The following is a 13,692-nucleotide window of genomic DNA, read 5'->3' on the forward strand; positions in this document are numbered from 1 at the left end:
TGAATTTGGCAATAAAGAGTTCATGATCTGAGTCATAGTCAGTGCCCAGTCTTGTTTGTGCTGACTATATAGAGCTTCTCCATCTTTGGCTGCAAAGACTATAATCAATCTGATTTCGGTATTGACCATCTGGTGATGTCCAAGTGTAGAGTCTTCTTTTCGTTGTTGGAAGAGGGTGTTTGCTATGACTGGTGCATTCTCTTGAGAAAACTCTGTTAGCCTTTACCCTGCTTCATTCTGTACTCCAAGGCCAAATTTGCCTGTTACTCCAGGTATCTCTTGACTTCCTCCTTTTGCATTCCAGTCCCCTATGATGAAAAAGGCATCTTTTTTTGGTGTTAGTTCTAGAAGGTAGTGTAAGTCTTCATAGGACTGTTCAACTTCAGCTTCTTCAGCATTACTGGTCGGGGCATAGACTTGAATTACTGTGATAATGAACGGTTTGCCTTGGAAATGAACAGAGATCATTCTGTCGTTTATGAGATTGGAACAAAGTACTGCATTTCAGACTCTTGTTGACTGTGATGGTTACTCCATTTCTTCAAAGGGATTCTTGGCCACAGTAGTAGATACAATGATCATCTGAGTTAGATTCACCCTTTCCAGTACATTTTAGTTCACTGATTCCTAACATGTCTATGTTCACTATTGCTATTTCCTGTTTGACCACTTCCAATTTACCTTGATTCATGGACATAACATTCCAGGTTCCTATGCAATATTGCTCTTTACAGTATCAGACTTTACTTCCATCACCAGTCACATCCACAACTAGGCGTTGTTTTCACTTTGGCTCCATCTCTTCATTCTTTCTGGAATTATTTCTCCACTCTTCTCCAGCAGCATATTGGGCACCTACTGACCTGGGGAGTGCATCTTTCAGTGTCATATCTTCTTGCCTTTTCATACTGTTCATGGGGTTCTCAAGGCAAGAATATTGAAGTGGTTTGCCATTCCCTTCTCCAGTGGATTACGTTTTGTCAGAAGTCTCCCCCATGATCCATCCATCTTGGGTGGCCCTAGATGACATGGCTTATAGTTCTTGAATTAGACGAGTCTGTGTTCCATGTGATCGGTTTGATTAGGTTTCTGTTATTGTGGTTTTCATTCTGTATTCCCTCTGACAGATAAGGATAAGAGGCTTATGGAAGCTTCCTGATGGGAGAGACTGATTGTGTAGGAGACCGGTGAGTAAATACATAATGAAATTCCCTGTCACTCTGTTCTGCATTTTTCCTAGTTGCGTGTTCACTTTGATGCTGTAGATCTGTGTCTGTTTCCCAGAACTCCTATGAGGTTTTTCAGCCACCTTCTCTTTCTTTTCTTGTCTTTCCTTGGGAGAATTCAGTCCTTCTAGCTCACCATTTTGCTGATGTCACTGCACATGTTAAATTTTATTTGTCTTCACAACATCCCCGTGCATCAGTGTATCACAATTTCCATTACTCTTTGCAAATTTGTTGTATTTTACATTTTTTTAAAATAGATTTTTCTTTTATGAATAATATGCAACATTTAGTAAATAATGTAAAATATGTATCAGTTATGTTATGAGAGTACTCTAAAAGTTATATAACTAGCTACAAGGTATAAACATTCAGAGTCGCTTTGCACAGTGCACATGGTATCCTAAGGCTGTTAATAATTAACCTCCAATAAGTACTTTGCCAAAATGTCTGGTTTCCACATACTGTTCAGGATTTCACCAGTCAGATCTGCAAACAAAATAATTTTGCTGGTGGGAAATGTAAAAGGGCAAATTTATTTTCATTTGAAATTTTGATTCTTTATCAAGGGGTAACATTTTGAAAAATGTTTTCAAAATACTTTTAGGTTGTGTGGTTTGTGTATGTGTGTATGTTTTCATTGTAAGAGAGTTGTTTCAATTGATATTTGATTGAGATTGACTTTGTAATAGAAAAATGAAAAATATTGCTCTTGTGGAAATTTCTAGTATAACATATGGTCGGTAATTGTTCAGCACATATCATCATTATGTAATAAGGTTTTACTGATAAGAAAAAGCAAATAAGTTGACTGATTTCAATCCTGTTCTTACTCAATGGGTATTGGTTTAATCATGCTCCTCCTACAATATATCTGCTATCATTGGATGGTGCAGCTAGGGTGTTACCTTCCTGTTTTTCCTAACCTGTGTAGGAAGAAGAAAAAAAATCAGAGTCTACTTACTCAGAGAAGAAACAGCAATGGATCCCAAACAACAGAAGGTGAAACTTAATGATGGCCACTTCATTCCTGTCCTGGGATTTGGAACCTATGCACCTGAAGAGGTAACAGTAGTGGTTAGGGGTTGAGATATAAATAGTAGACAGATGCAACATTAATGTAAGGGGACTTGGATTATCAAGTCATTGAGTCCAGTGTGACTCTGGGAGCATCAAATTGTTCCACTAACCAGGCTAGAACCAATCGTATGAAAAGGAAGAAAGCATTCAGCATTCACTCTGCATCAGGGTCTGAGACTGTGCTCACCTACAGATTACTCTGTGTTCCACTCATTTCCATCTCTTTCCCAGCTTGGCAGAAGTGGTGAGACTCAGCTGTCAAGAACACTGACTTGCTTTCCTTTGAGGGTGACTGCAATTGCAAAGTTTCCCTGTGCATTTTATTATGTAAAATAATAAATAAATAAATGGATGAAGCTCAAGCTGGAATCAAGATTGCCGGGAGGAATATCAATAATGTCAGATATGTAGATGACACCACAATAATGGCAGAAAGTGAAGAGGAGTTAAGCAGCCTCTTGATGAAGGTAAAAATGGAGAGTGAAGATGTTGGCTTAAAATTCCACATTCAAAAAACTAAGCTCATGGCATCTGTTTCCATAACTTTATGGCAAATAGATGGGGAGAATGGTAACACTGATGGACTTTATTTTTGGGGGATTCAAAATCACTGTGAGTGGTGACAGCAGCCAGAAAATTAAAAGACACTTGCTCCTTGGAAGAAAAGCTGTGACAAATGTGGACAGTGTATTGAAAACCAGAGATATTACTTTGCCAACAAAGGTCCATAGAGTCAAAGCTATGGTTTTTCCAGTAGTTTTGTACAGATGTGAGAGTTGGACCATAAAGAGGGTTGGGTGCTGAAGAACTGATGCATTCAAAATGTGATGATGGAGAAGACTCTTGAAAGTCCCTTGGGCAGCAAGCAGATAAAAAAAAATCAATTTTAAAGGAAATAAAATCTGAATATTCCTTGGAATGACTGATGCTAAAGCTGAAGCTCCAGTACTTTGGCTACCTGATGCTAGTGCTGACTCATTGGAAAAGACCCTGATTCTGGGAAAGACTGACAGCAGGAGGAGAAGGAGGTGACAGAGGATGAGATGGTTTGATGGCATCATTGGCCCAATGGACATGAGTTTGAGCAAACTGGGAGTTAGTGAAGAACAGGGAAGCCTGGCGTGCTGCTATCCATGGAGTTGCAAAGAATCGGTCTAGTGAATAACATGAGTGACATTTATGAGAACATCACATTGTACACCTTGAATAGATACAATTTTTTTCATTGTATTCAGTCTGTGTGGCTTCACTGGTGGACAGAAGTCTCAGAAGCTTTCACCTTGGTTCTGATACTTTTACTAGGCACATTGTAACTGTTTATTTTGCTTCAAACTCCTCACATTATAAATCTTATTCATGACTACAACATCTTGTTGAGTCCCTTGGGTTCTTCCAGCAAATCACTGAACCTAGTGGTGCTCTTGCCATCCTCTGATACCAACAATCAACCACTGATCACCAGATGTTGAAGGGTTTCTGGGTGGTGACCATTTAATTACCTATTAGGAATGTTAAGGGAAGCTGTCATGGGTTCATCACTAAACATACAGAACTAACCAAAGACACAGAAAAAAGTTTATTCTTGGGAAGATCAAAGCTTGTGCCTAGCAATCTCTTATGTGGATATTCGACTTCTACCTTTGTTGCTTATGTAGGTTGCTAAGATGGAAGCTCTGGAATTCACCCCATTCTCTATAGAGGTTGGGTTCCGCCATATTGACTGTGCTCATGTGTACCAAAATGAAGAGCAGGTTGGACAGGCCATTCAAAGCAAGATTGCAGATGGCACTGTGAAGAGAGAAGACATATTCTGCACTTCAAAGGTACTGTATGTGTTGTGAGTGTGTGCTTGTGTAATATCCCACAAGCACATGGTATGGCCAAAAAAAATTACCTAAAGTATTACTAATACAATTTTTATTCTTTAACCTCTACAGCTTTGGTGCACATCCTTTCGACCAGAGTTGGTCCGACCAGCCTTGGAAAAGTCACTGAAAAGTCTTCAACTGGACTATGTTGATCTCTATATTATTCATTTTCCACTGGCTCTGAAGGTTAGAAATTTGTGTGATCACATCAATGTTATATCTTGTCTTAGAATGTTCATCAACTTGCATGAATGGTTGAATTAAGATTTGTCTTAGTAGGTTGAAGGGATGATCACACTAGAGTAGAATCCCCCAAGTAATCATTTGTGATCATTTTTTACTGAGTTTCTTCGAATCCCTACATGTCTCCCAGAGAAAGGAGTTAATAAGCTGAGGCTCTGCCTGAAAAGTTAAAGGAAATAAAATAAGACAGTTCCACACACAGTCCTGCTTATGACTCCTGAGTGTCTGGGGATTTCATGAACCAAGAGTTTGGTGCAGCCTTGATGAGCATGTCACTGCCTTACATTGAATATGATGAGTTTATCTTGTCTTTCACCCTTTCTAGGTGAGCAGATTTGGTGGCACTCCCTCTGGGTGCGTCTAAATCTCATACATTTATAGGGACTTGGGAGACCTTGCCTATGCTCTCCCTTGTCTTCAGAATGACACTTGTGGACTGCACTTAGCCATTAAGAAAATTATTACTTTGAACTCTTGATTTCAAGTCACAGAAATAAACTCAAGCCATCTGATGCAAAATAGTTTCATGGACCATGTAGATGGCAAATCCCAGCCACAGGCAGAATTGAGGGTTGCAGTACTCTTCAGAAATAACTTCTTTTTTCTATCCTTTAATATGGCACAACTCATGGTTTGCTTTATTTTTACTGAACATTTTTCATTAGTTGCAAATATGGCCTTGGGGCAGCCTAAGGCTCATCATGGTCATGAACATTTGAGAGCATGTCTGGATTGTCCACATTCCATATCAACCTAAAAAGAGCCTTGCTGGTTCACATGCCTGCCCTAGGGTATCTGATGTTCAGAGATAAAAGGAAATCTGAAATCTAGCCCAGGTCAAGATTGAAATTTTTATTCTGGAAATTATGTCATGTAACTTACTGCCATTCCCAGCACAGAAAAGAATTTCAAAATAGGTAAGTACAAGGAACAGAGAAAATTCAGAGAAGCCACTGTGTGTCCTTTTTAGGATCTAGAAAGATTGTATTTATTACAACATATATTGAATGTAAGAGATTAGAATAAGTCTCCCTATTAAAGGCATTACTGACAACTCTATATATGCAAATCACATTGCAAATATTAGTATCTAGAAAGTTATAAACCTACCTGATGGAGGTTTAATCCCTGGTGCCTGGAAGCCTGGCTAAATGCAGAGAAATTATTTTTTGATGTCTCTAAAATGACCGCTTCCATTCCAGCCAGGGAAGGAATTATTTCCAAAAGATGAAAATGGAAAACTGATATTTGACTCAGTGGATCTCTGTCACACGTGGGAGGTGAGTCCAGAGAGGAGAGAACCAGGAGAGGGGCCAGGAGAGGGGGAACCTCCTTCCTTTCTTCCACCTGTGAGAATGGGCTGTGGACCATCAGACTCAGCAGTTCAAGAACCCAAGGTCTGGGATGCTGGGGATGTGGGGAGGAAACCACTGCTCAAACGTTCATAGAGAGGAACAAAGGAGGAGAATATGGGGCAGTTAGAGAGGCATCTCTTTCCTTTCATGTGATATGTCTTTTTGGGGTTTTTCTAAGGAGGGGACCATAATTCTTTCTATATTGTGACCTTCTTCCCAATTGTTCTTGATAGTCAAGGGTAATTTTTGATGGATGAGTGTGATTACCAATGGTTTGAAGCATTCATTCTTGTTCTATCATTCCATGTAATTGTTCACCACCCCTCCCTCCCAGGTCCTGGAGAGGTGTAAAGATGCAGGGCTGACCAAGTCCATTGGGGTGTCCAACTTCAACCACAAGCAGCTGGAGAAGATCCTGAACAAGCCGGGGCTCAAGTACAAGCCGGTCTGCAACCAGGTGAGCAGCTTGGGTCCTCTCCCTCCTGCTCTTCAGAACCTCCTTCTTGCACTGGAGCCAGATGTCTGTCTGTCCTCCCCAACTGTTCATCTGACCTTTGTGGGTCAGAGGATTCTAGAAAGCAGAGCCTCTCTGGATGGTGTGAATAGAATCCAAAACACTATCTCTGTTTGACAGGCTGGGTGGAAAAGGTGGGATGCCTTCCTTCTGAACTGTGGGTGGAACCCAGAACTAGAGGAAGGAGTCATTTTCCTGAGATGAAGGGAAGAGCAGATAGCGTGAAAAGTGCCCTGAAGAGAACTGCATGCAGGAAGGAAAATGATGAAAACATGGAATCAGAAGTAAATTAATAAAGAGTCAAAATAGCTGAGATGGATTTTAAGGGTTTGTGTGGGGTTCTGATGTCTGAATTCTTGGTGTTGTTGTTTCAGCATTTATGAGTCTTAAACAGGGAGCACAGTTAAGAAAAATGTGTTGGAGGTGATGAAAATCATCAAAGTTAGAGGGTGAAGTTAAAGGCTCAAGGTGATACTAGTAATTTATGAAATATTTACTCAGGAACATCTACTCAATGTAGAGCACAGCTTTTGATTACTCAATCTTGGACTGGTTCTCCCATCCATTTATATTATAAAATACCTGTATAAATATACTTTTCTCTGTTTTTCTGTTGATGTTGACATTTCCGGTTTTCATTTAATGTTCTAGTCTTTCCTTTAGCCTTTGAAAACTTTTAGTCTTTCTCTGTCATATTAATATTGCCTTTGCATATAATCTGACACTCTTCTCTTTGGGCATTCTACAGGTGGAATGTCACCCTTATCTGAACCAGAGCAAACTGTTGGATTTCTGCAAGTCACATGAAATTGTTCTTGTTGCCTATGCTGCTCTGGGATCCCAACGAGTAAAAGAATGGTATTGAATCCTAATGAAGACAACTGGGAGTTTCCCTGAAATTCAATTTTTGATGAAATAATTTAAATAACACAGTACTCAGATAACTCTCATAGGCAGAGGGGAGAGAGTGGTGGGATGAAATGAATCCTTCTTTTTTATTTTCCCATCACCCAGACATTTTTTTTTACATTGTATTATCTTGTAGACTCATCAACAACAAATGTCTGCATTGATTCTATATATAATCTCTCAGTTGAGATCAGAGACACAAGCTGATGTCATGATTTACTTATTAACTATTAATTAATGAACACATTTGTAAAAAGAGATGTTGCAAGCCTCACTTACCTTATATCTAAAATTGGAATAATAATATGTAACTGCTCGGTATATCATGATAGAAAAATTTCAATTTGAAGCATTTCTGTGAACATATATAGAAAAATAGTGATGAAATAAATGCCTCTTATTTTTGAGACTACTCAATTTTTATCAATACCTTAAAAAGTGAAATTTAAAAAGAATTCCTGGACTCTCCCTACTGTTTCTCTATTCATGCCCTTGATTGTAGAAGAAAAACAACCCCTGAGAATTAAAGAAAATAACCCACAATTTGGCATTCTGATCTCAACTCAACACATCCGAATCACCTGCAGAGATCTGTAAACACAGAATGGGGAGTGACACAGTTGAGGTTCTGACTCAGTTTGTCTTCAGCTCAGCCATGGAATTTGTATTTCTAATAAGATCCCAAGTAATGCTGAGGCTGCCGGTCCCTGGACCACACTTTGGGAAGTACTGGTATAGAGTGGACCTAATTGGTCTGTTTGAGAAGCCTCCTTAGAAACTGCGTAGTCTAAGCTCCTCAGCATTTCTTAAATCCCTTTCAGGGTGAACCCAAACCACCCCGTTCTCCTGGAGGATCCGGTTCTCTCTGCCATTGCCCAAAAGCACAAGAAAACGGCAGCTCTGGTTGCCCTTCGTTACCAGATACAACGTGGGGTTGTGGTTCTGGCCAAGGGTAACAACAAGAAGTGGATCAAAGAGAACATACAGGTGATGATCAAGGTTGTGGGCAGAGGGTTCCTAAGGAAAATATCTTAGTTTCTCTGTTCTCAATTGATAAAATTGAATCATGTGATTTTTCTTAGACTGTTTGATCTGCTCTAACAAAACACCACAGGCTGAGTGGCTGTGAAAAAAATTAAATTTGTTTCTCACAGTTGTGAAGCTGTAGATCTGAGATCAGGGTACCCATGTGGTTGGGTGAGGGCTCTCCTCCAGGTCACAGGCTTCTCCTTGTATCTTTACATGTTGGAGGGGAAAAAGAGCACTCCCAAGTCTCTTATATGAATGTGATATCCTTGAAATCTCATTCGTGAGGGCTTTGCCATCATGACCTACTCCTCCCTCAAAGACTCCATTTTTAATACCATAACATGTGAATTTGGGGGCACAAAAATTATGGCAGTGATCTTTAACTTCCAAATCATTGTGGTTTTATTTTGTATTTCCCTGAATACTCATAGGTTTTCATCTTCATACATTTAATCTTTTTGAGTTTCTGTCTTTGTGAAGTTCCTCTTCAAGACTTTGTCCACTTTAGCTAGGTTGTTTCTCTTTTGATTTATTTGTAGGAGACCATTATTGTACCCTTAACTATATAGGAAACTCTACCCAGTTTCAGGATTTAATGCAGAGTTCATTTATTTAATTCTGAATCTGTGGTTTGAAAATCAGCCTGCACTCAGCTAAGCTGTTGGCCTCTAGGGCTGGGCTCTTTTGTGCATTTGCAGTTCAGTGCTGAGCAGCTTGGCAGTTCTGCTTTAGCAGGTGGATATGGCTCTTGTCAGAGGAGCCTGAAGACTTCTCTGCACAGTTTCTGTTGGCTAGAATAAGACAACTAACCTAGTCTTCTTTTCAGCACAGTGATATGATTCTCAGTCAGTGAGTGGGGAAACAATCTCTTCCTTTGGGGTCACAAAGCGTCGGACAAACTAAGTGACTGAATAACAAAAACAACTGTCCCTGTTTTCCACATTTTTGTTGTCAACTCTGTCACATATCAAGTGTCCATAAGTACATTTCTGCCCACTCTTTTCTATTTAACTATTTCTCTACTGTGTTACTGAAGCAAAAAATAAGTTTTGCTTTTCAGTATGGTACGTTCTTCTATTTTAAGGATGTCTTGACTGCTTTTGACTAGTTCTTTTCTTATTTAAAATTCAGTATCACCAAATAGGAAAAGGAGTATGTCAAGACTGTATGTTGTCACCCTGCTTATTTAACTTCTATGTAGAGTACATCATGAGAAATGCTGGGCTGGAATAAACACAAGCTGGAATCAAGATTGCCAGGAGAAATATAAATAGCCTCAGATATGCAGATGACACCACCCTTATGGCAGAAAGTGAAGAGGAACTAAAAAGTCTCTTGATGAAAGTGAAAGAGGAGAGTGGAAAAAGTTGGCTTAAAGCTCAACATTCAGAAAACTAAGATCATGGCATCTGGTCCCATCACTTCATGGAAAATAGATGGGGAAACAGTGGCTGACTTTATTTTCTGGTGGCTCCAAAATCACTGCAGATGATGATTGCAGGCATGAAGTTAAAATATGCTTACTCCTTGGAAGGAAAGTTATGACCAACCTAGATAGCATGGATGGGGAATACGTGTAAATCTATGGCTGATTCATATCAATGTATGACAAAAAAAAAAAAAAAAAAAAAGCAGAGACATTACTTTGCCAACAAAGCCCATCTAGTCAAGGCTATGATTTTTCCAGTGGTCATATATGGGTGTGAGAGTTGGACTGTGAAGAAAGCTGAGCACCGACAAATTGATGCTTTTGAACTGTGGTTTTGGAGAAGACTCTTGAGAGTCCCTTGGACTGCAAGGAGATCCAACCAGTCTATCCTAAAGGAGATCAGTCCTGGGTGTTCACTGGAAGGACTGATGCTGAAGCTGAAACTCCAATACTTTGGCCACCTGATGTGAAGAGTTGACTCATTGGAAAAGACCCTGATGCTGAGAGGGATCGGGGGCAGGAAGAGAAGGGGCCAACAGAGCATGAGATGGCTGGATGGTATCACCGACTCGAAGGACATGAGTTTGAGTAAACTCCAGGAGTTGGTGATGGATAGGGAGGCCTGGCGTGCTGCGATTCATGGGGTCACAAAGAGTCGGAGACGACTGAGTGAATGAACTGAACTGAACTGATCACCATACCAACTTCCACAACAGAATATATGTTTAAGTCTTTGGTTCATGTTGCATTGAAATGAGATCTCTTTGGAGAAAATGAAGTTCTTTACAAAATTGAGCTTTCCATTTCATTGTTATGATGTGAATTTTTAATAATTTGTTGTTCATTAATGCTTAAACACTTCTCATAACTTTCTCCAGAAAGGTATATACATAAAGTTTTTTTAGATCCAATCATGATAATGATTAGTTTGATATCAGATTCCTGAACAGGCTTTCTCAGGGGAGCCTGCTTCCCACATTGCTTCAGCTGAATGCTGTCACACTTAGGGCGTGTTGGGGAGAGGCAATCAGTCTAATGTCAACTCAATTTCAGGTATCGAGTCAGGAGTGTCTAAAAGCAGTGTGTTTGGAAAAGAATGATTTTAGATTTTTTTGTCTCAAGTAATTCACTTAAAAAGATAAGTGACTGGTGCACTGTAATGTTTGTGAGGTGGACAGAGAAGGAGAAGGTGTGGGAAGGAGAGGTGAGAACTCAGCAGAGAGTCCCAGGCTTGTTCACCTGGAAACTGAGGACAGACACAGCTTCCCTGTCCCCTCTTCTTGTCTCCATCCAGCTGGAAAGTCCTCCAGTGCCCAGGGGGAGGCCAACTTCTTGGGGGAGAGGTAATGTTATTCTTCTTTCCTTCTAGGTGTTTGACTTTGAACTGACTCCAGAAGACATGAAAGCAATCGATGGCCTCAACAGAAATATAAGATATTATGAATTTCACTAGTAAGTGACTTGCCGATGTTTCCCACAAAAACCGTTTTCTGTAGCAGGCAGGCCAGCAGGAGAACTTAGCTTTTTAAAAGCTTAATTCTAGGAAAACAGTGCTGATTTCCAGGGTAGGAATAAACCAGGGCCTTCCTGCAGACCTCAGACCAGAGGTTTCCTCTAGCGCTCTGTCTCTGACCAAAAGAAATGTGATGGGGCCCAGGCCAGCCCATCAATAAAATCCCCTGAGTTGACATTGTGGTGAATTCACTACTTTGTACCCCTAACCCCTGTGCCTGGTGTATCTCCTTTCAAGGCTGAGGGACCCAGGAAACCCAGAGTGCCTGCAGCCCTGTATCCTTTCAAGGTCCTATGAACATGTTTTATCTCTATTTCTTTCTACGTCCATCATGAATTGTATTCAAGTTTTGTTGTTGTTGTTTAGTCACCTAGTCATTTCCAACTCTTGGTACCCCATGGACTGTAGCCCGCCAGGCTCCTCTGTTCCTGGGATTTTCCAGGCAAGAATACTGAAGTGAGTTGCCATTTCCTTCTTCAGGGGATCTTGCTGGCTCAGGGATCAAAGCCCTGTCTCCTGTTTTGCAGGTGGATCCTTTACCACTGAGCCACCTAGGAAGCCTGCAATCATGTTAACCCCAACACAACTATAAAATGTATTGTAGGTGTTTTTTATGGAGGAGGGTCCTAGAAAGGCCAATATTCATCAGTGCTACGATGTCACATGGGCCTGCCCCACCCCGTCCCCTAAGTGTCTGGTGGACATTCTCCCTAATGGGCATTTCTTCACCAAGACACTATCTGTTTCCTACAAATTGAACTCTTCATTGCCCTTTCTTTCCTATTACAACTCTCATGTCCTCATCCTTGTTATCTCACAAAACTGAATTACAAGTAGATCTTGAGCTTAAATGACCCTTCAGTGAGTGACTGCTTAGCAGGACACACTCAGGTAAGATCATCTGGGTCTCTCTGGTTTCTTGAGTCAAGACTCACACTAGTATTGTATTTGTCCATCAGGGGTCCATCCCCTGGGGAGCCCCTACCCTCTTGACTTTGACTTAGTCACTAACATTGAATTCCAGCTGCCTAATTACTGCAGGAAGATGTCAGGATTGAAGGGACAGAGGGCTAATCAACCAGGGAGAGGTTGGAAGGGAGTTTAGAGAGAAGGGAATACCAATTATTGGAGAAATAAAATTTTGTTTCCAGTGAAGGATTTCAAAACTCTCCCTATTGTTTTTATAGCTATCATGCTTCTGATAAAAGATATGATAATTGAAAAAAAGGATAATTACTTTTTTGTACTTAACAGTTTTAAAGTATAATTGTATATTTTCCTTCATTAGGCTCTGAATGCTTAGACTTATTTATCTTTGTGGGCTCGGATCATTAGCCAGGTTCCTGGTACTTGGAATTGCTTAGAATGCATTCTTTAATGAATCAAACTGAAAAAGACCAATTCTGAAAACAAAGTAGAAACATGGGAAAAATGAAAACAAAACAAAACAAACAAAAAAACCCCCAAAACAACAGTAATAGTAATTACTGCATAACCAGTGTTTGACTACATTATAAGCTAAAAAGGTAATAATCTCACTTTGAACTGTATGATTATTCAAGCACACATGGTAGCTCTTCTATAGATGACAAATTCCTTTATGGAGGTGCTCTGTATTTTTGGAGTGCTCAGTATTTGCTTATCCATGGATGTGTGGAAAAGGGCAGCTAATTTGTCCACTGTGCAACTTTTCATCAACTAGGGACTGAAGAAGTTCTACCTGTGTCTGAAATGACCTCCACAGTTGGCCCTAAGTCTTGTGCTCTCATATAAATTGTAACCTGTGTCAAACTACCTGTCACTGTGGCGTGAATATTACACATGAGTGTTGGGACTGGATGTGCAGGTGCCGTGTACACATGGAGCAGGCACCTGCATGTGTGCTTGTCAGGGGAGAACAAGGGCCGTGTTTATATATTTAGGCAAATATATCCTGACTGCATCTATTGAGTAACAGTTTTTGACAACATGACAGATTTAATAAGTTAATCCTCCTCCTCTCTTTCAGTGGTGTTGGTCAGCCCGGCTATCCATTTTCTGAAGAATATTGACTCTCAGCTCTCACTGTGGTTCTTTGAGAATTACTTGCTTCTAGGACTATGAAGAGGATTTTTGTATTTGGTGGAGGTGCTTAAATGAAGTGTCTGAATGTTTGAAAGTTTGCCTTTCCTTTAAAAAAAATAAACAGTTTATGGAACAATAGACTTCAAAGTAAGAATACATTTTTTTTGTGATAGTTAAACAAAGTAAATTACAGAAAGTTTGGTAAGTTGAAAGGAAATGATAGAGAATAAAGATAACCTGTGATTAACCCATTTAATAATACTTAAATTTGGTGCCTTAAACTTATGATTTTCCTGTAGAAATGTGTGTGTGTTTTCATTTACAAAGAGAAAAGATCTTCAATCTACAGATTTTCTACTTATTTTTAACTTAGCATAAGTATCTTGGCAAAATTAAAATATGACTCAAAAAACCCAGTATTATAATTTGCTTACTATAAAGCAACATATCTTATTCATTTAT

At 39.8% G+C, this 13,692-nt stretch overlaps 1 protein-coding gene across 1 annotated transcript; it reads left to right on the forward strand.

The window, feature by feature from the left end:
* The first annotated feature begins 2,146 nt into the window (after positions 1 to 2,146).
* LOC122681811 (prostaglandin F synthase 1-like) lies at positions 2,147 to 13,368 on the forward strand. Its single transcript, XM_043884271.1, has 9 exons — positions 2,147 to 2,291; positions 3,962 to 4,129; positions 4,244 to 4,360; positions 5,620 to 5,697; positions 6,107 to 6,229; positions 7,035 to 7,144; positions 8,017 to 8,182; positions 11,023 to 11,105; positions 13,175 to 13,368. Exons 1-9 carry the CDS (start codon positions 2,208 to 2,210, stop codon positions 13,215 to 13,217), a joined length of 972 nt encoding a protein of 323 aa, XP_043740206.1. The 5' UTR covers positions 2,147 to 2,207; the 3' UTR covers positions 13,218 to 13,368.
* The last annotated feature ends 324 nt before the right edge of the window (positions 13,369 to 13,692 follow it).

The sequence above is a fragment of the Cervus elaphus genome, chromosome 23 (assembly GCF_910594005.1).
Source record: "Cervus elaphus chromosome 23, mCerEla1.1, whole genome shotgun sequence".
In the NCBI taxonomy this organism is placed as follows: domain Eukaryota; kingdom Metazoa; phylum Chordata; class Mammalia; order Artiodactyla; family Cervidae; genus Cervus; species Cervus elaphus.